Source organism: Pyricularia oryzae, chromosome 1 (genome assembly GCF_000002495.2).
Source record: "Pyricularia oryzae 70-15 chromosome 1, whole genome shotgun sequence".
In the NCBI taxonomy this organism is placed as follows: domain Eukaryota; kingdom Fungi; phylum Ascomycota; class Sordariomycetes; order Magnaporthales; family Pyriculariaceae; genus Pyricularia; species Pyricularia oryzae.
In genome coordinates this window covers 5,105,484-5,132,184 of record NC_017844.1, presented here as the reverse complement: position 1 = coordinate 5,132,184, position 26,701 = coordinate 5,105,484, and the positions used below count along the sequence as shown (strand labels likewise).

The following is a 26,701-nucleotide window of genomic DNA, read 5'->3' as shown; positions in this document are numbered from 1 at the left end:
GGTATTGGGGCCACTCCCATAAACCAAGCCTCAAAGCCTTCGGTTCTTGACAAGCCTAGGGGGCGGCGACTTGTATGGAGCGTTGGGAGCAAAAGAGATGAAAGGAGATCCGAGGCTCTGCACTCCGCCAGATTCAGGAGTGGGTCCACGGGCTTTTTGTGATGCCATTCAGGCTGACTGGGATCATCTCTCATCTCTGTCTATCAAATGCCAGGTCCCAATCCACGAGAATTGACGTGCAAACGAGGTATCTCATTGGTGTGGTTTTTTTTACACCTGTCACATATGTCCATAATCTCACTTTCAAGTATCCCTGTTCACTCTGTCAAAGCTCCCCTTGATTCCCTTCACAGGGTCGAGCGAAGGGGTGGGTATCAGAGCAACTGGCGACGCACTTTGATTTCCATGGCGAGAGAAATACTATGGTAGAAATCTATGGGGCTGAATGGCCAATGTCACCCGAACCGTAAAAAGGATAATCATATCGACTATTTTTGGTCGCTGCGTGATTGTTCGCACCAGCCTTTGCTTGCATTCGACGGTGGTGTCTTCCGGGGCACATACACGGTACACCTAACCTTTGGGGGGGGGGGGGGTTTCTTTTTTTTTTCTTTTTCTTTTTTACCCCATGTCTCATAGTGGTGTGGTGCCGCCTGCTCAGATCACTATTTCTTGGAATGGAGCTGTACGGATACGTACTGTACATATGGTGCTCACTGCTTCTCCACAAGGCAGCGTCTAGCCGGTCGGTCTATAACTAGTTCTAGACCTAGAATCATGTAGTCTAGTACCTTGCATGACCCGTCCCACATTTAGCTTCCCTACAATTGGACCAACGGCGCATCCAGTACCACGGCAGTGACATCAGTGCCGTCTGTCGCGGTCTGAAATTCTACCAATACCAGGCTGTGCAACCATGCTCGCCGAGTTGTTGTGGGCAAAACTGCACCCTTCACCCGCCTAATCCAAGTGAGCGACAAGGAGCTGGGTAACACCTTTGCGAGCGGTTTGCAATCAGTCGTCCACTGGGAACCGCCGCCCCCTTTGGCGCGTTTTCTTGGCTCCTGCGCTAATCATTTGCGCTTTTTTTTCGTTGTTCTCAGCACCGCCAACCTTTCACTCTTTCCGACAGCACATAATCGGAAGGCGATCCTGCTAGATCGTATCGGCGTGTGGCACAAGACAAAGCTCTCTGACCAGCACTATGTATGTCAGTATTCACCACAAATGCACTGCAAAGCTGGTCAATTTGCGATAACAATAACCAAGTTCAACCCAATGCCCGTTTAGAAACCTTCTCTTTGGACAAGGGGTATGCTGTGAGGCACGCCCTCGGCATGCGTTTTTAAAGATGCCTATGAGTGTCAACAAAATATAGGGGGATGCGGCGCCGTTGTTTTCTCGCAGGCAAACGGAGACTAATTAGCTGGGGCTTGGTCGATGTCATAGTTTACTGTCCTGCCCACACGTCCCATGTCCTCCAAGGTGTATTTCGCAGAACCGAGATTGATTGCGGATATGGCGGCCTCTTGGTTTCAGAGATGCTCTCTATTGCGGGACCATGTGGCACTGGCATCCAACGTTCGGATTTTACTCATAAATGGTTCAGAAATGTCAACCAGCTGAATGAAAAGGCTTTCCACTCCCGCTTCCGTCTCTCAGTCTTGGGATCAATCCACATCAACTCAGACCCTTCATGGACAGACATGGTCCCCTCTCCAGTCTCGGGACTCGGCTGCACCAGAACCCTATGCTTCCATATATCCCACCCATCTCTGGGATCGTCTCCTCTGGTCTTCATTCTCAAGCCGTCCGGAGGCGTGGCAACCAGCGCCAAAACCAGCAACCCTCCAATCCCGCCCCACGTGCAAGAACCTTGGTACCACTCGCCGCCGAGCAGAAGCACAACCAAATGCACCGCAATCAGAGCCACGTGCACGAACAAGACCACAAAGGCAAAGGTGATGAGCCAGCCCCCAAATTTGTAGCTGTACGTGAAGTGGAAATACTCAAAGTCCATCTCGGTAAAGTAGTAAGTCGCCGTGTCCATCGGGCCGGTTTGTTCCTCGCCCAGCGCGGCAGACCTCCGCAGCGTGTCTGTTAGCATTAGAGCCAGCCCACTGGACAAACACCGGTTCCTCAGAGTCTCCTGGTGCATGGCCTCGGCACAGTGGCTGACCATGTGCTCGAGAGGGCTCTGGTCGGTGGCGTTGCCGCTGTTTTGTGAGGCCCTGCCGTTGGACAAGAAGCCGCGTGCAGCGCCCACCCATCCTGCTGCGTAGTTCTGCAGGACCGAAATGGGTGGCTCGGTGGGTCGGCCTGCGTCGAGATCGACCATGTCGCCGCCTTGGGAAATGGCGGCGCGTTCCGTCTCGATCCACACCGGAGGCATGGCCACCCAGCGTGCGTCGATCAGGCACGCCAGTCTGCGCTTGTCTTGGCTAGTGCCGACGTTGCTGTCCATGATCGCAAATGCCGACAGGTTCCTGTCGAGGGGGAGGAGCTCACTCTCCGTCCCCACGACCGTGATGGGCCGAGAGTCCGACATGTTCTTGACTGCCTCTGCAATGACGCTCCTCTCCAGCTTGACAAACCCAAAGTAGCCTCCCGCAAACGTGACATCCTTGAACTCTCCCTGAGCTTCGACCACTGGGCTGCACTGCACCGAAACCCTCGGCTGTCTCCATCCCTTCTGATCCTCTCCATCCTTCAACAGCGTGGGCTTCACAAAGATCCTGGCTGCCTTTGACGTGTGCGCAGACCACCTCCCACCCCTCGTCGTCAACGCCTGCGTGACGGACGACATGGGCGCCGAGCACGCCACCTCGAGCCGGGAATCACCCGACCGCCCTGCCTCGTCCAGCAGATCCACCTGGAAGGGATGCGTCGACGCCTCCTGCGGGACGGAGAGGTTCGCGCGGTACCGCTCGTTCGGCGCGCTGCCCTTGACCAGCAGGTCGAGGCCGGCGAGCATGCTGAGGTGCAGGTCCCGAAAGTGGTCCTCGGCCGGGCGCGGGTAGTCGGCAGAGCGCAGATCGTAGCGGGCGTTGGTCGCGGGCGGAAAGGCGCTGTAGAACAGCCGGTGCACCGAGGTGGTGCCGTCACCGACCTCGAGGCCCGAGGCCGGCAGCCGCCACCAGTCGAGGCGGGGCAGGATGAGGATGCCGGAGCTCGGGGCGGCGACCAGGGTGAGGAGCACGCCGAGCAGGACCAGGGCGATGGTGAGGAACTCGGACGGCGCCCTGAGCATGCTGCCCGCCGTCGAGAGGAACGGCCGCTGCAGCAGACACAGCGGGTCGTTGAGCTGGAACGGCGACGCCAGCAGCCCCAGCGGCAGGCCGCGCGGGCCGCGCAGCAGGGCGTGGCGCATCCGGTAGTGCAGCAGGCTGGAGAGCGAGACCACGATCAGGAGCTCGTGGATCTTGGACGCCACCAGGAGGACCTTGACTTCGTGGTCGTTTGGGTGCCATTGGTGCTCGCTGACGTAGAGGCCTAGCAGGGCCGATGTCGTGAGCATGGATGGCAGGTGGAGGAGGCAGAACCAGCCCAGGGCTTTTGGGTTAGGTCTCCGGAAAGGACCTCTTCGGATGGGCTTTTCGCCGGGTGTGATGGTGCATGAGCTGGAGGTGGCATCATTGAAGGACATTGGCAGAGTTTTGCTGGCTGTATTGTAGAATGGAAGGGTTCCCATCGCTGGTACAGCTGCGATTGACCGTGGGCATCAGCATTCCTGGCAGAGGAGGCGTTGGGAAACTGGCACTTGACGCTTACCATTCCCTGTTTCGCCCATACTTGGCGAACCGTCTGTCATCTCCTGCTGCACAAACCATCTCTGCGGACTCGAGCTAGCCAGAGCGACAATGCCAAATAAATTGTTTGTGGGTTCTGGGAACATTCTGCTTTTTGTATTTACAGCGCGGGCTTATAGTGCACTATCTTACGAGAGCAGCCAGGACCATTTGGGGGCCAAAGGTATACACACCATGGGGAGATCAAGCTTATCTTGAAGAGGGGCAGCTCATACTGCAAATAGTCGGCAGGGTTGGTGATAGGCAGCAATAATGCAACTATGCACCGCCCATTCTGGGGGCCAAAAAATGCATGTCAGCATATGTGCCACACCTGAAATCCATTCTTGTGGCTTCGATTGGTTGGACATGTCACCACTGATTGCAGTTGCGTCAGGTACCCGTAGCTATTTGACGAATAGAGCATGTCGTAGGGCCCGAGGGAACACTTGAGTTGGTGTAGCTGATCATGACCCTGCCGCACAAAGTCTTGTCTATTGCACGGAAGAACATGCGATCTGCAATAATGAATGCTGCAGTTGCATAATATGGTAGATCGAGTGGACCCCACCAAGCATCCAAAAAGGCCTTGGCATGTCGTTTCGCACCTCTTCTAGGGTACTCTGATGCGCACACGGGTGCCACTGATGCTGGCTTGCTTCAGCTGGAATGGACCTCGATGGGCTGACTGAGCTGGCCAAGCAGCATCGAATTAGGTGCCCGTCCAAAATTAACGCAAAGAATTCATAATCCCACCAAAACCCACCATGTTTACAAAGCTGCAACTCTGTCACTACAAAGGCCACACCTTGTTAATTTTCGCAATCTGTACAAATCTATATAATATAATATAGATTTACATCTTGACACACAAAAATGACGCTGGCGTATATTATAAAGGTTGAAATTTAAGATTGGAAATTTGAAAAAAAAACTAAAAAAAAGAAAACTGTATCCATTGTAAATGCGCTACAATCCACCATAACAGAATTTTTTCAATTTCTATTGTTTCTAATCCAAATCTGGGTTTGCAACTAATATGATTTTAAAACAATGAATGTATAAATAAAAGCTCAAGCCGTTTTCCATTAATATTATATAAATTATTATGGGGTTAGATTGTTGATTCACGGGATTGTTGGTATTTTAAAGCCGTAATTTTGGTGGGATTTTGCAATTGTTGCGTTAATTGGACGGGCACTGGTATTTCCTACGGGGTCGGTTAATTGGGCGACAAAGTCGGCAGCTACTTTGTACATGATTCCGTCGACATTGCACGCGGCGGAGTTGACAACTTGACTGTTTGGATTTCATTACTGCTGAAGGATTTCCAACGCCTGCTCAGGTCCGAAATAGCTTCCCTTTATAGTTCTTGATTGGCACCCGGTGTCCTGTTGCTAGTTTTGACATGCTCAAGAACCAGGATTATGCTTTGTGCACTTCCCAACCCTTTCCCTTCAATACACACACTTTGTAGAGAGTCTCAGTGCAACACCTGTCTCGCGCGCAAAACAACCACAACCAGCACACAATCTCGGCTGTGCCTTTCTGCAGTCTTCAACTCGGTTTCAAAAATAACCCGGTGCCGGGAAATGAGTCGCCCAACGCTTGGGGCTGCAGAGTGGCTGACTACTATCTGGTAGCTGTTACTCACCGAACCCTTCATTGTGAACTGTCAAGTCTATTAAGAGGAGTGGGGAAAGGCTCATGCACAAGGATTTGCATGTTTGTCACCTGCCACCCAAATTTCGATATGGGTCTCCGCCAGAGTCTAGGGTAGCCCTGCCTTGGCGTTGATGTTTGCTGTGGAACCAATGCGGTGGATACGGCTCGTGTCTATATCGGGGTACGGGATGCTCAGTCTACCCGGAAAACTTGATCAATACAAGCATTCTAATATAGCCTGGATCGTGCCTTGTAGATCTCTCCCGATATGGCTGTTGGTGCCGATGCACAAGACTTTGGTGGCCAATATATTTTAGGTCAAATGCTTCGTCAAAACCACGTATCTAAACATAGCCTCCCCCCGCACAACACGAGGGAAATTTTTGTTCACAAAGAAGATCATAAAAAAGAGGAAAGAAAAACACTGGTTCTGAACAGCATCAACTCAAATTCTCTCAAGTGCAAGTGAGTGGAGCGGTGGAGCCTTACAGGGTAGATTTGTAGTTCAAGATTGGTGTAACCACAGCGATACATACTACTGTAGTGTCACACAATAAAAAGATGCACGTCTTTGCCTCATTGGATAAGCGGCTACTGTTGCGCTATTTCCGCTGACTAGATTCGTTCTCAGATAAGACTTGGGATCAGATAAGACTTGGGACTTGACTGGCGCTCAACTAAATTATCTCCCTCCACATTTGGAGAAAAGAAAACGACTGGACTCACTTATTATGGTCATCGACGCAGTGCTCTTGGGGTCGCTATCGATATACAAAGTGGCATCACGTGTAGAGACAAAAAAAGCCGGGATGTCTGGGCTGACTCTTGCATGGATGCATAAGGGACGGTGATTACCGTCCGGGCCTTGACTCGTTATTGGGAAGCTCTCTTCGGCGATGCGGGATTGATGTCTGAGAAGCAAAGCCGTACGGTACTTTTTGATTTGGAGAATCGAATTACCACCACCTCACTGATCTCTTTTATATATATTCCACGCCGACTCGAACAAGACTTGGCTCTCCAAACTTGTTAGCAAACACCCAAGTTCTAACAGTTTGTTACTATTCAGTTTCTGACCCGCTTAGCTGCGGCCATCTCGATCCAAAATGTTGAGCAAACTTTTCCTGTCCGCCATTGTCATCATGACATGGCTTTCGGGCGCCGTTACGGCCAGTTTCCGAAACAAGCCTCTGAAGGCCTCCTTGTTCCGAGTTGAATCCGTAATCCCCACGACATTGAAACCCACGACGGCTTTACACTACCGTATGCAGAGCAGAATCCCAACCAGCAGATAGTCTGGGGCACGTCCAAGGACGCGGTGGTTGCCCTGTATCGCAACCAGCACCCCGACCAGACCTTTTTCCTCTACTATGTCGATATTGAGAAATTCAAGATCCGGGACAAGTGGCTGCACTACGAGGCGGCAGTCCGGGCATCGGGATCTGCGGAAAACAACGTTGGCCATCTCCCGTCCGTCAAGGTCACGGCCATGGACGCTGCGACAAACGTGCCAATGCCATGGCAGAGCCTCAAGGGATACCAGACGGTGGAACCGGAACAGGCTCCATCCGGGTGGGTCGAGAACAAGGCATGGAGAAAGACTAAATATCAGAACTTGTGATGCGCTCCAAAAAGGGAATGCCTGCAGTCCAAGGTCATTCCATTCTCCATGAGGTGGGGATGCATTTTTACTGCTTCTGTTGAGCTGAAAGACTTTGTAGGCAGTATTCGCCGTTGGAGAGGAAAAGTGGGGCGGTAATAGGCTTTTTTGTGTGTATTTCAAGAGCGGTTAATCAAAAGAGGTATACATTTCGGAGGGCATATAGCGCAATTTCCAAGTGACGACTTTGGTCGAAAAGGTGGAGATGTTAATTGTTAGCAGTGAGAAACAAAAGTGCAATTTGAAAAAGAAAACTAAAAAAAAAAAAAAAAAACAAATTCCCAACACCAAGCGGATCAAACACTGAAATAAATTATAACCATGGAAATGGTTCACCTTTGAATGTTTATAATTGCCCCAACTAATAGGTATGGGGAATTGACATACCAGTGCAGTGAGTACAGTGAAACCATTCTCCAAACAGTAGGGGGTTAAACTCAGAAAGAAGTTCCTAGAAAACATGTACAGCAAAGATAAGCGCCAAACTCGCCTGGGTTATGAAAGATAGTTCCCGTTCAAACGAAAGCCTGTAAAATTCAATGCCGCTGGAGTGCCAAGATGATGAAAAGAATTGTCTGATACTTTTTGAAACAAAAGAAATAGGCTACAAACGCCAACGACAAAACTCAACAAAACAGTCATTGACTGCCGCTTTTACAGATTGCCCGCAAAACTTTGTAAATGCACGGAAAGAAAAGACCAAGAAAAAACAGCGAGAAATAAGAAAAAAAGCCAAGTCAAGACGGGGACAAGCAGGAAATATTGACAGCAACAAGCCAATAACAAGAGACAATCCAAGTGTTACGACCAGGATTGGTACCGACACGATTGGGCAAGAATGAGAGAGGTGTCGGGAACCCAAACCAGAACTAACCAAGAAGCACGAACCAAGGACAGAGAAGGGGAGCACGAGGTCACGTGGTGATAAGATAAGAAACCCTAACCCGATCACCAGAACAAGAGTGACCACGATCATTGCCAAGGAAGTGATCAGCACAGCCGTGATCACCCCAGAGTGATCATGATCACTTACACAAGAGTGATCACACTTGGAACATAGTCTATATAAGGCACGCTCATTACCATGTAGATAGATTCGATTCTAGGATTGCTTAGCAGCAATCAAACTCTAGTTAACCTCAATACTTACTTGAGAACGATCATAACTTCACCCCCCAGTCATTGAGAACCCCAGTTACCCAGTCAGACGCTCAGTTGCTTCAACCCACTGTACTTTACCATAAGAACAGGTTACCCGATACCTTGATCGTAACACCAAGGCACCCGGGCCCAAAAACACAGACTCTGCATTTCCACTTTTCACGTTTAAATCAACTAGACCCCACGAGATCCCGACGCCAAGAGCAAAGCCACAGGAGCCAGACTTCTTGGAGCTTAGGCCCTGCAAGACTTGCCGCTGCGCACCCGGCGGCCGTGCGGAGCGATAGACCCGTCGTCCATGTGGACGCCCTTGTCGCGCGACGAAGGATCCGCGTTGGCATCGTAGTACTTGGGCTCGGTGCGCGCCTCGAGGCCCCGGGCGGCGTACTTGTTGAACGACCCGTCGCAGTTGTAGACGTTGTTCTCGCGCGGGCGGGGGTCGCCCTGCTGCTCCTCGGTGGTGTTCTCATCCTTGGGCTCCTTGGGCTCCTTGGGCTTCTTGGCCTTGGGCGACTTGGGCTTGGGCTCGGTGGTCAAAACGGGCCGCGCGCGCGCCTCGAGCACGGCCGGCTCCTCGTCGCGGGGCGAGACCCTACGGCCGCGCTGGATGCGGTGCACCCTGCCGAGCTTGGAGATGGGGTTGCCGTCCGCGTCTACGCCCTGCTTCCCGGCGTCGGGGTCGTTGGCACGGGCGGCGATGCGACCCTCAACGCTCCTGGGAGACTTGGGGAAGCTGGACTGTTGACCGCCACGCCGGGGAGACGGCGAGGGGGCTTGCTCCTTCTTTTCGCCTCCCTTGTTCTCCTCCGGACGATAGCCCATCTGCGGCAGGAAACTGTTTGGCCACAGGTTTGGCGGCAGCCGCTTCCCTTCGCCCCACTTGAGCTCGCGTCCGTGCTCGTCGAGGTTGTTCTCGCGCAGTTCGGGAAATCTCCTCAGCTCCTCGCTGGTCCGCTTGTTGTGGATCGTGCCGGGGTGAGGCGCCGTGGTGGTGTCGTGCGGGCGCGGGACGACAACTCCGGGGGGAGGGGAGCCGGCGCCATGGCTGTCGTCGTCGCCAGGCAAGGGGTCCCTCAAGATGTGTGGGCGACCAGAGGCCCCGAGCGTGCCCTTGTCGGCCCCCTGGTCGGCGATGATCTTAGCCAGCGCCTGGGGGCCGAGGGCCGCGAGCAGGGTGAACTTGAGCCAGCTGGAGATGTGCATTTTGATGTTTGATAGCGAAAAAGAAAAAAAGAAGAAAAAAAGGGGGTGGAATACAGTGAAATGTCAACAGGTCCAAAAGACCGAAAGAAGAACTATGACAAAAGAGCAGGAAAAAAGCTTGATCAAGAGAGACGGGAAAGCAGCGGAGATAGAGTGTCTCGGTGAAGAGGAGGGATGCCCCTATTATATCAGTCTTTCGAAAAAGTTCAATGGGATATTTTGGGCAAAATGGCATATAGTAGCATGAATTGCATTATATGTTCTAGCGTAAATCTCCAAGCCGACTCGGACCCAGTCAGCTGTGGAAAGATTAGCTTCTTTGATTTTTACGGAGATCTCCATTAGGCCGCATCCGTCACGTCTCGATTCGGTTAGTGTTGCGACCAACCATAATTGACTGACGTCAGGGAACACCCCACCGTGGCTGTTAAGAAATGGCTCGGGGAGTCCGTCGGTGAACAATGACAGAAGCTTCCCCATTAGTGGGTGTGATGGGAAGTCGCCAAAAATAGAACTCAATTTAAATGCTTGGGTGTAGAGCCATTCTGTCATGCATCTCGTAAGGATATGGTGGTAAGTTCTGGCATTGCGCTTTTTTAGAAACTGCAGGACTCTTGGAAGGAAAACGAAATACAATCCAATTATCTTGGTAGGTGGAGAGTTCACTCCGCCGGAAAAAGGCAAAGAACTGTCAGCCTTGATTATATTGGATCTACATGAGGCAGCATAAGTGAAAGGAAATTTGGGCGATTTGTGTCGGTCTTTTATGCCTCAAATGTACAGTGGGTGTTTAAAATCAATACAGCTTTTCCAAAAAATCCCATGCAAACTCACCAAGTTCACAATGCCAAAACCAATTCTAAATTTCAGCGTTTTGACCACAGTGAAGTAAATATTCTAAAAAAAGAAAAAAGACTTGCTATACATGTCTTCATTCGGAGCTTGTCCGGGCCCAAGTGCAGCAATCAAATAATGTATGAATCGTAAAAATATCGAGATCAACCATTTACAATAGGTTAAAATGGACTTATAATGGACGCATTATGTTTGATCTTTGGATAATTTATTTAAATTGCTATTAAATTTGCCTTTGCGGGGGATACGGCCCAAAATGTCACATAGCTGGAAACACATAAATACATATCAGACCTACTATAACGTTTTAAGAGCAATGAATAATATCTTGCGGGAGTTATGCTTTTTGAAAGGTGAGACTTTGGTAGAATTTTGTAAAAGTTGCGTTGATTTTGAACACGCCCTTGTAGCTATATATTTCATCGTCTCCCTCCACTTTTTTGTGTTTTCTTTCATTGATTCCGAGTCGAGTTTGGGCAAGTGTTGAGGCCGGCAAGTTCCACAACTTGTTACTTTGATCAGCAGATTAACAAAAACAGCGACTCGACGCACTGGCCAAGATCATCCCTTCTCCCAGAGTCAGCCGGTATATCCGCAATTTTCGCATCCCCGGCCACGCGCCACACCTCAAAGCCCCCAGGGAAGAGATGGCGCTCGCCGTATGAAGGATGAGGGGGCATAAAAGTAAAGCGGCCGCGCCTGCCGAGCAAGATGACTATAATACTCCTCGTATGGGACGATACTGGCATAATCTTGTTTCTGTCAATGTTTGGAAGCCGGGTAAATGCTAGTTGACGACGGAAGTAGTAGTAGTAGTAGTATTAGTTAACGCCGGGCTCGGCCCGGCTTGTTAGCCGGCCGTTAGCAACCTCCCGAGGGGTATCTCGGCGCGCGTTCTATCTTCTTTATTTACACAGGGGGAAAACAAGGAGGGCAGAGGCGGATCGTGCCTGACCGGGTTCGGGCCCGGTCCTGCTTAGGGGGTTAGTTCACTGACGCGACCCCGTGCCTAAGGTGCACGGAGGGTTCGTCTGACGGCTTGTGCCGTGAAGTGTGGGTGAAAAGGCAGTAAGTCTATTCCTCGTCAGAGTTCGAGTCGTTTACGATCGGTGTCCCTAGGCGTAAAGTGCGTTCGTGGCGCGCGGGGCGCTGGCGGGCCGCTCTGGGGCGGGCGCTGAAGTAGTTGGTGGCTATCGAAAACGCCTCAAAGCTTTTCGGTTGCCCGAAGCTTGTCTGGAGGAATTTCCAGCGTTGGGCGCGATTTGGCGGCCCGGCCGGCCGGTCGTTATTAGGCCACGGCCAGTTTCTCCACACCGCCCGCGAATAGCGGCAGTGCACCGGGTGCTCAGGGGAGGTCCGCTTCCAGCACCAGGCACACGAGGTGTTTGCATCCTGGTGGTTGAAACGGTCATGGTAGGCCTTGAAATCGCCGTGGCCGGTCCTCATGGCCAAATAATGGCCCAGTAGGGGTCTTGGCAAACGCAGTTCCTCGGGCTCCTTTCTCGGTGTGTATTGGAATTTCCATTCCCTATATGCGGGGGACCGTTCACAGAGTTCTTTACGCCACCAGTCCTTCTCTATATTCGAAAGAATGGCTCTGAGGACCGTGCCGGCACCGCTATACGTGGTTTGCTGAGCCCTCGGGTCTGGGTCCGGCGGTCCGGCGGAGCCGGCCTTGGCCAGCTCGTCAGCCCGGTCGTTTCCCGGGATTCCCTGGTGCCCAGGGCACCAACGGACCCGAACCTCGGTACCTTGTTTTCGGAGTAGATCGACAAGGTTATGGAACTCCAGAAAGGCCCATTGGGACGAACGCGGCGCGTCGCCTCTAAGACCCCAAATAACCGAGGTGCTGTCCACACAAATCCAGATCCGGGCGCCTGGCTGGGCCTTGGCTGCCGCCTGTAGCCCTTTTAGGGCGCCAATCGCCTCGGCGTCGAAAACGTGGCTTTCCGGCGTAATAGATGCGGAGCCTGCGGCAAATTCCAGGCCCGCCCTAAAAGCGGCCCATCCGTACCCTATTTGGACGCAGTTGTTTTCGTGTTTTTCCGAACCATCCGTATATACCACGATATCGTCAGGTGATACCATGTCCAGCCATTCGATAAAGCGGCGGGCCGCTTCCTCTTTCGGGACTCCTCCGGTGGGGTCAGTGCGAGAATCCGGGGCATTGCGAGGTGCGCGCAACTCTAGTCTCCGGATCCGCGGGAGAAGTTGTGCAGCCGTTTGCAGGGTCGTGGCCGAATGGCCCGAGTTGCGGGCACGAGGTGTTTCACGCAGGCGGCTGACAAGGGGGTGCCCCTTGTCCGCGAGCCTTAGTCGGGCGCCGTATTCATTGTCGAATGAAGCACTATAACTCCACTTCACCGCCCAGAGAACTCGTCTCTTTACTCTTGCCTTTGTTTCATTCTTCACTGCAATCATTACCTGCTACGTTGCTCTACTATTTCTACAACATTTTAGTGAATTCCCTCAAGCTTTCCAGCTGCCTCCATGCATTTCGCAACACTTTACCTCGCCGCCGCCCTGGCAATCGTCCAAGCCGCTGCCGACGACCTGCCGCCGAACGGGTGCTTGGTCAAAATCCTCGATGGCCAGAGGTCGCTGGGTGAACGTTGCATCAAATTTGGGGAAGAAGGATATGTCACAGTACACGCGGAAAAGAGAGGTTATAGATACTCTCTCGCAAATGTCCAGACGGGCGCGGATTGCAGGAACAAGGGGGAAGGGACAAATCTGCAAGTCGCGCCTGCGCAGAATGCTGGTGGAGAAGGCCGCCGCCGCAAAGCCGGGCCAGCCCTCATCCCCGGCAAGACATGGAGTTCCGAGCCGGCACGGTGTTGAAAACCGGATATGCACAAGAATTCGGGCCGTCTGATACGGCGATTCAAGGCAGATCCCGGGCCAAGCTGATGCCGGAATGGTGACCAATCGGGCCGGCGTCTAAAACGGAAATTCGAACAAGCTTCGAATTGCCGGCCAAGTCAAGTATTTCGAGTACCCTCCCTGTTAGGACTAGTCATTTTTAGATTACCATGCTATTTGAATTCTTTGAATTATGCACCGAGTTGCCCAGAATTTGCACATGACAATGATGACATCACGTAAACATTTTCACACCGGCCAGGCCGAACCTTGGTTTCCTGTTGCTACCGATGAGAAACATGGGGGTGGTAGGGAAAATGATATTCTGGAGGCAAGTCGCGGCTCCAGTTAAGGTTTGCTGCCGGCGGGACCTTGGATAGGTCTCGAGTGTGGCAGACTGGATAAAGGCCCGGGCATAATGTCACCTCGGTTGAATTCATTTGCGACAGCCAATCACTGCCTGACCATGATTTGCTGCTTCATGTTCACCTGGAACAAATTCATTGCTGCTCCTAAAGTTCTTCGTATGTTTGATCTTCCAAATCAAGCATCCGAATCCAGGCTTCGTCGCCTATTTCGAATGTTTTTAGAAGAGCTGAATCCCTCGGTGTCAGCCGAAGTCGGTTGGTTACAGGTAAACCAGGTGTAGGCCGAACAATCGGGTCGTTTAATATTGCACACAATTGAAAAAGTCATATTGTTACTCTTACAAATGCATGTTTCATCGCGTGTTCTGCCTAGTCTCTTGACAAGTCACCGGTGAAAGTCCTTGAGTTCTACGGTCTACCTAGCTATCACCTCCACCAATGTGACTTGTCTCAATGAGACTGGTCAACCATGGCTCAATTGCGCAACTTGCGCAAATGTGTCAAGGTATGAGCAACTGGCAGCAGGAGACATAATGTAGAATACTCAGCAGATCACAATGAGCCATTAGCAGCCAGTTACTTGTCGCATTCCGATCAGGATAAAGACCGCCCATTTTCATCCAAGCCATTGCCTGTTTCCACCCCGTTCTCCTCCCACAGCAAGCACGGATCTGCTTAATCCGTTCGACGACATCCAAATCTCGGATACACTCGAGAAAATACACCAACCCAACCGACTGGATCATCGCATCGCCAAGGGGGTAAACCATGACAGATTTCAGGAGGCAATATCGTAGGACTCCAAGAGAGGTCCGCGTGCCGCAGCTCTATACAGACTATTACGACTTTACGGGATTTGTCGACGCTGTTTGGTCGGTCATGACGCAGGAATGTCCATTCAACTCGACCAGGTTCAACAACGCCGTCTGCTGGTTTGACAGTTGTGAACTGCACGAGCGCCTCAACCTGAACATACAGAGGACACCTATCGACATCAAGGCGCGCGCGATGCAGGTTTACATGTGGCAGTGGACGGCCGACTACCTGGTGGAGCTTTTCATCTGGGCTGGAGTGGTCCCCAGGGGTTGCTCCTGGCCTCGGAATATCCAGGGAGCTCCGTACGAGGTCCTGGAGAGGATTCGTCAAAGAACATACCGGCTGCTCGGGGAGGTTGGTCGCATTTATTTTGCATAATTACATGCGCCATTGGTCTCATGGTGCTTATTTGTGTTACGTTTCTTGCCACTCGGGGGATGGTGTATTGGCGGGTTTCAAGCCAACACAAGACATCACAAGCCTGTCAGGCTGTTGGACAGGCAGACGAATAACACGATAATAGTCAAATGAGCCATGCAAAGAACAGAATGATCCTTTACAATAGGTTGCAGTCACTCAAAGTGATTGAAATGCATTTACTTATTAGTAAGGTGACTGAGTTGTCAGCACAATTCCGATGGCTTTCTTTCGCGTTATAGCAAGACCAAAGCCCACTCACAGGCAGAAAGTCAAATCACACTTGGGGATTTACTTGCGCTCGAGCTTGAGTGAATGGCAAATCATGCTCATTGTCATTAATCTTCGTTGCGTCATCTCGCCGTTACAAAGGAAAAGGCATGATGGGGGTGTTACTATCATGATATCCCCCACTGTGCAACAGGCCAAGCGGACATTGTACCAAAGCAACCTTCTATGGTCAACTTTTGGCTCGGTCCCCTCGCCTCACTTTCGTTTTCCCGCCCGTACAAAGAAAAGGTAGTGGGGCAGTAATATCAAAAAGCCCTCTGTGAGTCCCAACCAGGCTTGGGGACCTCAAAAGAATGTCGAGGATCCCAATCAGAGCAAGACCTGGCGTGGGAACATCAAGTTTTGTATCCAGACACCGGTTGGTTTTTCCTTGGAAGACGTCCGCCGTTCCACCAATGCTAGACCCAGCCGCCCACGACGAGCCCCAGTCCTCCAAAGACGACCAGGCTCCACTCACCTAGAGAATACTTTCCCCCTCCCCCTCCACCTCCACCGATGCCACCCCTGAGTCCCCATCCGGAACCCGGAAACGCGCTGCTGGTGGCGCGTCCCCCGCCGTTCCCACCCCCCTGTCCCCTCCGATCCTCAATCGCAAAGTCCCAAGTCAGCCCGCCGGGGTGACAGTTCGTCCCGTCGGCCATGTCGACGACGACGCTCCACCGGCCCGCCGCGCACCGTTGCCACGAGGTGGTCATGCAGTTCCACTGCCCCTCGGAGCCGTCGCAGGTCGAGCCGACCGATTGTTGCCGCTGTTGCCGTGGGAGGATCACGTCGTAGTAGTTGTTGTCGCTGTTGAGCCTGGCGTGCTTGTCGTTTGCGCTGCCGTCGTTGGTGTTCTTGCCGTTGCCGCTGCGCGAGGGGGTCTTGTACCCGGGGAACAGCGCCGAGGCGGCAGCTGCGGCGGCGGGGTTGGCGAGCGCGAGGTAGGTCTGCAGGAAGAGCATGAAGCAGATGAGCAGGGCGGGGAGGTTGGGCATGGACGAGGCGCCGACCGCCTTGCTGGACGGGCGGAAGCTCGTCTCGAAGGACATGGTCGGTGCTGCTACTCCCAGTGGGAGAAGAAAGCTTGTCGTTGTTGTTGTTGTTGTTGCTGAAGAGTAAAGATCTTGCGAGCTCGTGCTGAGCAGCTCTGCCTGAAGCTCGAGCAGAGTTGTGCTCATGCTCGGCCAGGGAAGATTAAAATGTAGGATAAAAAAAAGGGTGTCTGCGTTTGTGTTCTCCCCTTTCCCCCAAAACAAGGAAAAAGAAAAAGAAACACCACCACACACACACCTCTGGCACACCCTGAAGAAACTCGAGAGGTGCCCGCCCCTGAGGGAAAAAAAAGAAGAAAATAAAAGTCGTAAACTCGAGCGAATGTGGCGGCATCTTTATACAAGTCAAATGAACAGACCATACCTGTGGATTCGTGGATTCGAAGCAGTCCCCCCGGCCTCTCGCCCTGCACTTGACAACTGGCGGTGACCACCACATGCCGCCATCTACGTATCTCTGGAGGCAGAAACCTTGGGCAGCACTGCACGAGGTTGGGTCGACCTGTCGACAAGTGGATGATGTCGACAAGGGGTCACAATCGTGGTTGGCGCTGATTGGCCAAAAACGGCTAGGCCGAGCATTTTTCTTTAGCATTCCGACTTGCCGTCACCGTTTTTTTCCTGTTCTTTCGGAACTAGGGCCAAGGCGCTCGGGCACCAAAGACCCCGGCTAGTTTTGTGGTCGTTTTTGTGCGGCATGGCTTTGTTGTCTTTGATCCAATCCTAACCGCCAGGACAATGGCGATGGGTTATCCTCGAGATTTGATCGACAGCATCCTGACTTCCCGAGGATCAATCGATGGGTGTGGCCCCTGCACAAGTTTTTTGGGGGCGGATTTGGCGGTGGTTGGGGAGCTTCGCTAACATCGTACCACCCACCCGCATTCTACTTGTTATCACTGCACATTCTCTCCAGAATTTCCAAAGTTCAGCCGGCACACAAAATCCTAGTCTAGGCCTAGTCAATCTAATATTGCATCCCCTTTTGGCACGGCTCCTTGTCCATTTTTGCATAATCGCCAACGGTTCGGAGACGTCTGCATGATCGAGCGGGCGGGGCGGTGAAGTAAAGAAAAAAGTGATAGAGGGGGTGGGACCCATTCCATGGACGCAAAGATCGGTGTGAGCACTGGCGAGCGACCATTTGACAGATTGGATGGCCGGGGAATATGGGGAACTTTGGGTGGGCAGGTGGATCATTCCGAGGGCCGGATGCGCGAGCAAGGGCCTCCGGAACAAGGGGAATCGACCCGTAGCGGCGTAGTGAACAACGGTGTAGGGATTCGGTGGCTGGGGCATGGACTGTGATTTCGCCAAATTGTTTTCCTACCTAGCCATCTGACGCGACCGCCCTCACCGTAAGTTCGTCACACAACGACACTTTTGTTGCTAGAAGATTCACAAGGTCGATTGTGCAACATTTTTTTTTATGATTCTTGGAAATGTGCAGAAGGGTTCGAGGTCTCAAACCCAGACCTGTAGCAGCTACGGACAAGTGCGCATCGGCGATTTTGGGTGCCGTGCGATCGGGGAATTGGTGCCGACCATGGCGTTTGCGGAAGCCATCGCATCGACGTGCCACCACCGACCGTTCAGAGACAAAAGGAAGAACAAAAGGGCCAATATTCTGCGATGAGGCGCAAAACAAATCATGCAGGCGTCGTAACGAGAATGGCTTGAGTCTAGTGGCTCATACAGGCAAAGCAAAAAGCGGTTTGTCTGAACCCATGTTGACAGTCGACCATATATACGGCATCTCAACCGCTCGCCCCTAGACCAACCAGATTAGTCGCTACAAGTAGTAGCAGTGGAAACCATTGCAGGGACGGACTTTAGGTAGGCCCAACAGAGCCGATGGGAATTTATCACGCCCACAATCTCTGGCCACCGATTTAATTGTCTACGGCGCATTTCGTTCCCCATCCCCGCAGTCTCCGAGGTCTGTCGACAAGCGCCGTGTTGTCACCACAACCAAGAAGAACAACAGACCTTATTCAGCTTCTCGCTGTCGAAAAAACGCACCACTACCATGACTGCCCAATTGGGACTGCAATATGAACTTGCTCAGACGCGAAACAGAGCGCAGTTGAAGTTAGTGGGGGTTTCTGAGCTCATCTTTGATCCGTTTGGGGAATGATTACTCGCGAGGACACAAATATCACTGCAAGCTTGAACCTTTGCAGTTCAATTTTGCCAAGCATAGAATACTCGATATGGATTCTCATACGAGGAGCTCGGGACGACATAGCGCCTGATTAGATCACTTGTATACCCGGACCGACGGGCCACTGGCCAGTTGCTTCTGGCCAGGGTTCCCGACGTGCAAATTACGCAAACAAGTACCGGTATAACCATGACGACGGCTGATTACGGCACTTGTCACTCCCACACCGTCTGGTCAGTTCCGTTTGACCTGGAATCCCTACGTGCGGGACCTTGTAAAGCTGGATCGAAACCTCTATAAGAAGATCCACGGTTGCCCAAAAACGCTGTGAGGTCGGTGTTTCCAAGATCAACCTTGGAAAACACGCTGTTACATCAAGAAGTAGTCCCCTTTTTATTTTGTAAGGAAACATTTACATTTTACACGTTTATTACCAGCCATTTCGAATGAAGATCTCTCTTCTTCCATCTTTTTGCTCGGCCGTCATCGCCTGCAGGATGCCCGTGAGCGAGGGCATTTATCAACCCATCGGCCTAGACCCTCGCGGTCTCCAGTCCAGGCCGTTCCCTGACTGCTCCAGGACGCGCGGAGAGCCCCCTGCAATTGCTTATACAACTGCAAGAATTATTGCATGTTGAGTTGGAGCACGCCTCCCATCCCCGCATGAATATTTTCGTATATCCAAACTAGCGTACTGGCGTTTCCCCACCTGTCTTGTTTACCGTATATAGTGCTGTTAAGCACAGTTTTGACTGGAACAGAAGGAAAGAAAGGAGAAGGAAAAGCTCGGTCTGGGGGAGCCAAGATGTTCCTAGCCCGACTAGCATGTTTTACCGAGTCGAACGCATAGGATACGGCAAATGGCGCCACGCAGCATTGCTTGGAAGTCGTCCTGTGTGAAACGGATGAGGTTCGGATTTCAAGGTTTGGTCGATGACGAGATTGAGTGCTTGAAGTCTCAGGCGAGGTGCAATGTGTGAACATGAGCCGTATGCTGGCTTTGTATAATGATACAACGTATCCTTGAACAAGAAATGGGATGCAAACAATCGCCACACAAGGCGTGGCGAGCTGGAGTGTTCCGTTACTGACTCTCGCGGGGGCTGGGGTTGGCATACTTGAGCTGAGATGCCATGGGCGGTAATGTTGCCGCATTCGACGGATAAATTGGACGCGGCCCTGATACTGACGATCATGCTACTAAACAGGTCATTTCTCTTTCTGCTAGTGTCGAGGCTCCGGTGATAATTTTAATCGCGATTTTAATCGGCTTGTCCGAGGTTGCGGCCATATCTGGGCAGGGATGGACGTGATAGGGGCAATGGTTATTACTGGGCGAATCCTCAAAAGATGATGGTGGGGATGCATATAAACCAGAGACAGGAGGTAGAATGTAGGCAAACTGGCAAGGTTGATCGTGAAAGGAAACAGTTCTTGCCCCGAGCAGCTCAGCGCCCCTGAAACACCCTGGTACTGTAAATACGAAGTGGGTGCTTGGATGCAAGAACGCATAACTTCGTATAGACGCGCAGTAACTGCTCCAGCCAGGCCGGTGGAGTAGCATCTCATAATAGGGTCGTCAGACACCAGAAATTAATTACGATGCTATGATAGATAGAAGCCCAAGACGAACAATCGAGATCATCTGTCTTGCGCGCAAGCTGTCCTCGCAAGGCTAGCCCAAGTCGCCATCGTCGTTGCCAACCAAGCGGCCGGACTGTTGACCTGACGAGCTACTCCCGAGCTGAGCTGTCGAATTGCTATACTGTTAACAAACTGAACTCTTGGTAGCATCGGACTTTCCAGAATCGTTCCTCCCTCGCAACGTCGGCGCATGGCAGGGCCCCGCCCCGAGCCCCTGACGCTGAGACCCCCAGCCTTGGCATCCCTGATGCGTATTGCCCTATCAGCCCACTGGAAAACCAGGAGTCTACCCACTCTGTCATTTTAAATCCCGATGCATCCATGCCTCTCGCTAATCTGTTTCGCGTCCAGAATCTCTCGGTGCCTTTCTTTTCACAAGTGTTCTACACACACATACATTCGTTTTTTTTTTGTTTTTTTTTTTGACCACGGGGATATCTCATCTGGCCATTCCAGTCATTCGTTCAACTTTCACCCTGGCCCCTTGCGCTCTTTTCGCCGCTCTCCTCTTGAGCTCTGTCCCCGCCGCCCTGTCAGCACCTCGGGCCTCGGATCTTGCCAAACGCGCCGACGCTCCACCCGCTGTTTTCCCCGCCAATGACAAAGTTGGCCCGGGCGGCACCGACTTTGTCGACTCGGCGCACTTTCGCGTCTACAATGCGCCCGTTAAGGCCAACGCCGAGGCGGCGCTCGCGATGCTCGAGGCGGCGCACGAGTGCTTCGTGACGGACCTCGGCTACATCGACTCGGGCCTCTCCAACGACTACTACCCCGTCGGGGCGGGGCCCTACGCCAAGACCAACGTCTACTCGGTGGCCGACCTGGGCGGGGCCGCCGGGTGGCAAAACACAGACTTCATGACGAGCAGGGCGTACCTCGAAATAGTGCACCAGTGGCTCGCGGTGCCCGACATCATCGTGCACGAGTTCGGCCACGTCATCCACTACCACCAGCGCACCTGGGTCAACCAGAGGCGCGCCGCCGCCTGGTGGGAGACCTTTGCCAACTGGTTCGCCGACACGTACAAACAGTCGGACCTGTGCGCGCCCGCCCGCGCAAAGCACGGCCAGCCCGCCCTGGACACGTCCATGGACATCCTAAAAGTCCTGGGCGATTCCTTCCAGGTCATTGTGGACGGCACGGCCGGCACGGGCAACCACTACCAGGCGTGGCCCTTGTTCACCTACCTCACCAACAACCCGGACGACATCCCGGGCCTCGACCGCGACGTCATGAGGCAGATGATGCTGCAGTACAGGACCAGCGACAACGAGACGCCCCTGCACACCCTGGCGCGCATCCTGCAAGGCTCCGGCAACGCGACCGTCGCGCAGGTCGTCGGTCGCTACTGGGCGCGCATGGCCCACCTCGAGATCGGACACCCGCAGGCCCGCGACTTCTTCACCCGGCAGGACTACCGCGTCAACTGGGACAGCGTCCGCGCCTCCGGCGGCGCCTGGGTGCCCATCCAGGGCCGCGCCCCGCTGTACATGGGCGCCAACCTCATCCCCCTCAACGTCACGGGCTCCACCGTCGGCGTCGACATGACCGCCCAGGCTCCCTACACGGCCACCCTCTCGATCCGGTCGTCCGACGGCACGATGCGCTTCGTCGACGTTGCGGGCTCTGCCAAGGCCGAACTTGTGTCTGGAGATAAGGTCGCTCTCGTCGTTGCCAACACGCCGAGTCGCGTGCTGCCATACGACGGCTTCCGACTGTCGGCCTTTCCGGATGTTAACCGGCCCCTGGACTACTCCTTTACACTTTCTGGGGCTACCGTCTCGGTCCCCATCTTTCCTCAAAGTCCTTTTGTTCCTGCAAAGCGCGGTCTGGACGCCAGCAACATGTGCGGTCTTTTTGCGTAGAATAGGAGATGGCGTTGTGTCTGCTTGGGTAATTAAAATCTTATCCGTTGGTTTATATATTTTGATGTAATGTCGAAATCTGATTTCTTCCACGATCCTTACAAGCTGGTGGAATTGATTGCAGATGCGTTTCCCAAGAAATTGGCGTAGGACGGCGATAGAGCCTAGGTCTAGAGGAACCCACGCCCAACCCGGTCCATAAGGGTTCTTGTTGGATCTAAAAGCAATTACGTTCGTCAAGGTCTCTGTAGCGGCAGCGGCCGGGTTCCAGGACTCCTGCTTCCAGTGGTTCTTATAACCCTGCTTATAGCGGCTCCTATTCCCCCTACTAGGGGCACCGGTGGCCGCGGCACCGGAACAGGGGGAATACGTCCCTAGGTAAGTTAGTCAGCAGACAGTTGACTTTCAGGCTCAAGTTTGCTGTTGAATGAAACAGGAGGAAGACGAGAGCGGGGTGCGTTGGACTGGAGTTGAATTGGTTATTCGGGGGGAATGAAAGCGGTGGCTACCAGGCAAGTACCACTACCTACCTTACCTACCTAGGTAACTAGGTAGCTACATTATACTTGACTTTTTTCATTTGCCGTTCGGGCGCTGCAAGCTTCGACGCACTGGAACCTGCTGAACCGAACCAGACACATCTTAAAGAGGCGGTACATAACAGCAATCCTCCTGGCATTCGACACCTGGAGGCGTGATATTTATCAATCTCAGAAAAAGAAATCTGCAGGCCCGTGGTCTACCGGAGGCTGGCGCCAAAAAATGGAGATCCGCCAAATCGCCAAGCTACCAGATATTGAGGCATTTGCCGCAGCCTGGGGAAGCCCCTGCCACGAACCAATGTACCGGTAGAGGTTTTGATTGATTGGCTCTGGGTTGGTACTACATTACAGCGAACGGGCGCATGACCCCAGTTGGAATGATACTTATCGATATGCCTGTGTGTGCGTCGAGCCCAGCTGAACCGATAAGTTGCAGTTGCGCTACGGCAGCACAACGTGGCTCTCGTGTGGCTTGCGTTGGCCTTCTGCTCGGCTACAACTACCTATCAGGACCCAAGCCAAGTCTGGCTGAAAATGCTCAGCTAAACCATCTAGAATAGTCGGCATGCGATAATATCCACGTCAGAGACACTCTCTACTAGTTGTGCTTGATAGAGTTCAGTTATAATAGCATGCAAAAGGTAGTGCAAAGTGGCAAAGGGCAACCGGTGCGAACGTTGGCTCTATCGTTGCTTGGCCAGGCGGGTACGTGATAGCCCTTGTGTCATTTTGCGTGGTGTTGATATACCGATATTTATCTGTACTGGAGAAAATGACCACTTGCTGGTCATATTTGTGTTGGCTTTTACTCACACTCTTCGAGTAGCTAGAAGCTCCTCAGCCTCAGCTGAAGAAGACCTGCATGCTTAGGTACAAAGGTGATGATTTATGGGATTGGCTTTTTAATAAATACGATGGCATACTTCCCAACAGCAAGTCCCAAAGTTATTGCGTTCTGGGAGAATTCGAACACGGAGCTTTTGACACACTAGTCGCCATAAAACCTGCATTGAACGCTCAAAAAGAACTTGACATTTGGAACAATGGGCATTGAGGACTTGTTTGAGTTCAGCAAGCGGGAGTACGCCCAGCACGTTGCCCTCAAAACAGATGCAGAACTTAAACAACATGAGATAAGAAAGACCCAGCAGCTCTTCTCCACCACGTACACGATCTCGGCCGGCATCGCCGCCACAGCCCTGACTTGTGGGGCGTCTCTGGGTGCGGCCGCCCTCGGTTGGCGCAAATATTACATCGCGCAGGCAAAGCTCAAGATGATTGAGGATGAGCTCACGAAGCGCAATATAAAGCTGCACCAACTGCGCAGACGGGATGTGATCACATCCCTCGCAGCCCACTTGGTCGGGGCCGGGGTCGGCTTCGGGGTCCACGATGTGCTCCTCTCGGCCACCACCACATTGCCCCTCCACGGCCAGCTTCCGCAGGACGCCTACGAGCAGCTGACCCAGTACGCCACGGCAGACCCAGGTTATGCGGTGCACGCCACCGTCGACGGCGCTCTTCACGGGATGCGCGAGCAGCTCAGGGAGGTAAGCTTTATCGGCTCGGCTGCTGCGGAGGGGGTGGTGCCTGGGTCTGAACAAGGCGTAGCGGTCTTGCAGCAAAACGTGGTTTGGGTGGGCGGACACTCGCTGCCCGAGACCATGGGGTTCTACCAAGGTATGGCGCTTGCCGCGTCGGGCGAGGAAGCGTTAATAAAGCTTGCGTCCAGCCAAATGGCGTGGATGCTGGTCGAGGGTATCTTGGCATTATCCAAGGCGGTCGACAGGGGCCAGTGCCTTCGTGCCCTGGGGAGCGATGTGTGCTGCGATGCTTGCGGGAGCGTTATCGAGTCGGGCAAATATTGGCGTGAGTGTTGTGGTTCACAAGACTCTCAAGCCACCGGAATACAAATGTGTATTGTGCTAACCTGAGCTGTTTGCCTTTCAAGACTGCTGTGGGTGTGGTGATAACCACGACACCTGCATCAAGTGCTACAACGAGGGAAGTCGCTGCGGTGATCCAACCCACCAGATGAGAAAGTTACAGAGGACAATCCCAGCCGAAGCGGGAAATCTGGTCTATTATCAATGGGCAGTCACCAAAAGTTCGTCGACCATGGCACGCCGAGCCTTGAGACAGCGCTATCCGCTATTCGGTTGCAACAGATGCGGAACCGTCATCTTCCAGGGGCTGAACTACCGTGAGTTGCTATCCAGATTCGAAACCATCCTTTGTACTCACTGTCAAGACTGCGTCTAGACTGCTCGCTTTGTGTCGACTTTGATCTTTGCCAAACCTGCTTCTACAAGGGAGAGTCCTGCAATGGAGACCACATACTGGTGGTTACATTGTCGGCTCTGGACTGCTCTGCGAACTTCCGGATCGTCAAGGACTGTGCACGATCACGCGTTGGAGCAGTTCGCAGCGTTTCTTGCGGCGACTGTGGCCAAGCCATCACGCAGGGATATTTCTACCGCAAGTCGGCCCCGCCCCTTTGTTCACATATGCCTTTGCGCTATTTCTTGCAATCTCGTTACTTCTAACACAGCTCAGTCTAGACTGCTGCAACTGCGACCAAGACAACTTCGACATCTGCCACTCGTGCTATGCCAGTGGTAGCCGTTGTCACAAACCCAAAGATCACACACTCCAGCTTCATCTGGCAAGTTTTGCGTACCGTGCTTGGCAGTCCTCCTCGTGGCCGACTTCCTGCGCCCGATTAACACGAAACGTCAACACTGTCGCCTGCACCAGATGCCGTGCTGACATCACAAAGGACGCGGAATTTTGGCGTAAGTATGCCGCAGCCAAAACAGTGTAGTTGTGGCTCCGATGCTAACCGTTACGGTCACCAAAAACCAGATTGCTGCGCTTGCGACCAAGACGACTTTGATCTTTGTCTCTCTTGCTACCGGACGGGCCAAGGGTGCAACAACCGAGCGCACACCTTGTCGTCCACTCGTAAGACTAAATCTTGAAATAGTGGCTGGTAGGCGGTGTCTGGCCAGCTCGGTGCCATGGGACAGTTTTAGTAGGGATCAGTAGTTGTGCTGGGCGATTTCGATAGCTACCTTGATAATTCAGTGTCAATAAAGTGGTTTCAAGAAAGGAGGATTAACGCCTGCAAATGAAAGCAGGAAAGATATTCACGCTTGTAAGTTGTGGTTGTCTTCTCTGCACCAAAGGACGCAATGTTCAGAAAAACTGTATGGCATTGTATACAAGACATTAGTAATCGAACAAAGCGAGCAAAAACTCAGCGAGGTTGAATTTAGCGGCTGGTCTGGAACAGCCTGAACCAATCGAGGTGGGGCTAGCCACGATGCAGATGTCGGGGATGCAGCCGATAGGTGTTTGCTCGAAAAATAGTGGTTTCCAATCACGATACCCGAATTAAAGTATTATGCAACCGAGGTAGATTTTCTGCGAGTTATTGCTGCGCAGCAAGTATACAAAACCCTGCTGAAATCGAAAACGCCAAGGGAGCAAATGATCATCTATCAAACGGCTTGGCATTTTTTCCGTCGATATTGTCATGCCCGGGTTTTTACGCCATTTTCGCACTGCTTTTTATAGCCATCGCTACGCCAAGCGCTCATCATACGCACCCCTGCAAGCGCCCTCCCCTAAATAATTATCCACGTTCAGGGACATGGCTTTTAACATGATCAAATCGCTATACTCTTCAAATAGAAAATAAAAAGTATATAAACGGCACCACATAACGAGGTTTGTGTTGATTTTGTTCTTTACAGCGGCAGCGAATTCTTGACGAGTAGCAGCACCCCCTCGAGGCTTCTGAGGTTCTTGACGAACAAAGCTTTGTCTTCTTTCGAGAATATCACACCTTTTTTTTCCCGACTTGCTATTTTCGTTCCCATCTCCCCCAAAACCACTACTCGGTTCGGGCATTTGAATCAAAAAAAAAATGCGCACCTCTTATTTCGCCCTCCTCCTGGCTCCCACCGCCGTCCTATCCCGCAGGATCGTGATCCAACCCACGACCGGAGACTTGTGCTGCGACCGGGGCACACCAGACGACAGCGAAACCTGCAAGAAGCAAGGCTTGAACTCTTACTGCGTGAGTTGTGTAAACCAAAGTCCTACAGACCCAAGTGGCAAAGGGCAAAAGGGAAAACAAGATTAACATAATTTGCTGCAGTGTTCCCAAGCTCGCAATAACAACCGCGGCGGGTGCGACCCGGAAAAACTAGAAATCTTCAACTTTGGGCGCTCGGTCACGTCCTTTGTTCCGGGAGGCACTTGCGAAAGGCGCGACTCGGCTGGTAATACGTTTGTGGGATTCATTGGTTGTGCAAAGTGATTTTGGTTGAATCGGCGAAATGAATGGTTGAACCGGGGT

General features: G+C 52.5%; 9 protein-coding genes across 9 annotated transcripts; 5 read left to right on the top strand and 4 right to left on the bottom strand.

Annotated features, from left to right (window-relative positions):
• Positions 1 to 1,505: 1,505 nt before the first annotated feature.
• On the bottom strand, positions 1,506 to 3,857 carry MGG_05411 (uncharacterized protein). The gene is made up of 2 exons (XM_003710223.1): positions 3,772 to 3,857; positions 1,506 to 3,702 (listed from the first exon to the last, which is right to left on the bottom strand). Exons 1-2 carry the CDS (start codon positions 3,809 to 3,811, stop codon positions 1,595 to 1,597), a joined length of 2,148 nt encoding a protein of 715 aa, XP_003710271.1. The 5' UTR covers positions 3,812 to 3,857; the 3' UTR covers positions 1,506 to 1,594.
• A 2,702-nt stretch (positions 3,858 to 6,559) lies between these two features.
• On the top strand, positions 6,560 to 7,074 carry MGG_05410 (uncharacterized protein; the record flags this gene model as incomplete). Its single annotated transcript, XM_003710222.1, has 2 exons — positions 6,560 to 6,626; positions 6,725 to 7,074. 2 exons carry the CDS (start codon positions 6,560 to 6,562, stop codon positions 7,072 to 7,074), a joined length of 417 nt encoding a protein of 138 aa, XP_003710270.1.
• Positions 7,075 to 8,508: 1,434 nt separating this feature from the next.
• On the bottom strand, positions 8,509 to 9,477 carry MGG_13049 (uncharacterized protein; the record flags this gene model as incomplete). Its single annotated transcript, XM_003710221.1, has 1 exon — positions 8,509 to 9,477. One exon carries the CDS (start codon positions 9,475 to 9,477, stop codon positions 8,509 to 8,511), a length of 969 nt encoding a protein of 322 aa, XP_003710269.1.
• Positions 9,478 to 14,330: 4,853 nt separating this feature from the next.
• MGG_05407 (uncharacterized protein) lies at positions 14,331 to 14,756 on the top strand (the record flags this gene model as incomplete). Its single annotated transcript, XM_003710220.1, has 1 exon — positions 14,331 to 14,756. One exon carries the CDS (start codon positions 14,331 to 14,333, stop codon positions 14,754 to 14,756), a length of 426 nt encoding a protein of 141 aa, XP_003710268.1.
• A 639-nt stretch (positions 14,757 to 15,395) lies between these two features.
• MGG_05406 (uncharacterized protein) lies at positions 15,396 to 16,117 on the bottom strand (the record flags this gene model as incomplete). Its single annotated transcript, XM_003710219.1, has 2 exons — positions 15,396 to 15,484; positions 15,544 to 16,117. The coding sequence occupies 2 exons, from the start codon at positions 16,115 to 16,117 to the stop codon at positions 15,396 to 15,398; spliced, it is 663 nt and encodes a 220-aa protein (XP_003710267.1).
• Positions 16,118 to 18,499: 2,382 nt separating this feature from the next.
• MGG_16354 (uncharacterized protein) lies at positions 18,500 to 18,801 on the bottom strand (the record flags this gene model as incomplete). The annotated part of the gene is made up of 2 exons (XM_003710218.1): positions 18,500 to 18,650; positions 18,719 to 18,801. 2 exons carry the CDS (start codon positions 18,799 to 18,801, stop codon positions 18,500 to 18,502), a joined length of 234 nt encoding a protein of 77 aa, XP_003710266.1.
• A 1,374-nt stretch (positions 18,802 to 20,175) lies between these two features.
• MGG_05405 (uncharacterized protein) lies at positions 20,176 to 21,793 on the top strand (the record flags this gene model as incomplete). Its single annotated transcript, XM_003710217.1, has 2 exons — positions 20,176 to 20,179; positions 20,385 to 21,793. 2 exons carry the CDS (start codon positions 20,176 to 20,178, stop codon positions 21,791 to 21,793), a joined length of 1,413 nt encoding a protein of 470 aa, XP_003710265.1.
• Positions 21,794 to 23,378: 1,585 nt separating this feature from the next.
• Positions 23,379 to 25,383, top strand: MGG_05404 (uncharacterized protein; the record flags this gene model as incomplete). The annotated part of the gene is made up of 4 exons (XM_003710216.1): positions 23,379 to 24,204; positions 24,287 to 24,538; positions 25,093 to 25,130; positions 25,201 to 25,383. The coding sequence occupies 4 exons, from the start codon at positions 23,379 to 23,381 to the stop codon at positions 25,381 to 25,383; spliced, it is 1,299 nt and encodes a 432-aa protein (XP_003710264.1).
• An 883-nt stretch (positions 25,384 to 26,266) lies between these two features.
• Positions 26,267 to 26,662, top strand: MGG_05403 (uncharacterized protein; the record flags this gene model as incomplete). The annotated part of the gene is made up of 2 exons (XM_003710215.1): positions 26,267 to 26,419; positions 26,501 to 26,662. The coding sequence occupies 2 exons, from the start codon at positions 26,267 to 26,269 to the stop codon at positions 26,660 to 26,662; spliced, it is 315 nt and encodes a 104-aa protein (XP_003710263.1).
• Positions 26,663 to 26,701: the final 39 nt, after the last annotated feature.

What these genes read in the sequence shown, in the direction of transcription:
- MGG_05411 (XM_003710223.1), bottom strand. Translation starts at nt 3,811, where the DNA reads ATGACAGACGGTTCGCCAAGTATGGGCGAAACAGGGAATG. An exon ending in TATGGGCGAAACAGGGAATG is followed by an intron (nt 3,703 to 3,771) that starts GTAAGCGTCAAG and finishes GGTCAATCGCAG; the next exon opens with CTGTACCAGCGATGGGAACC.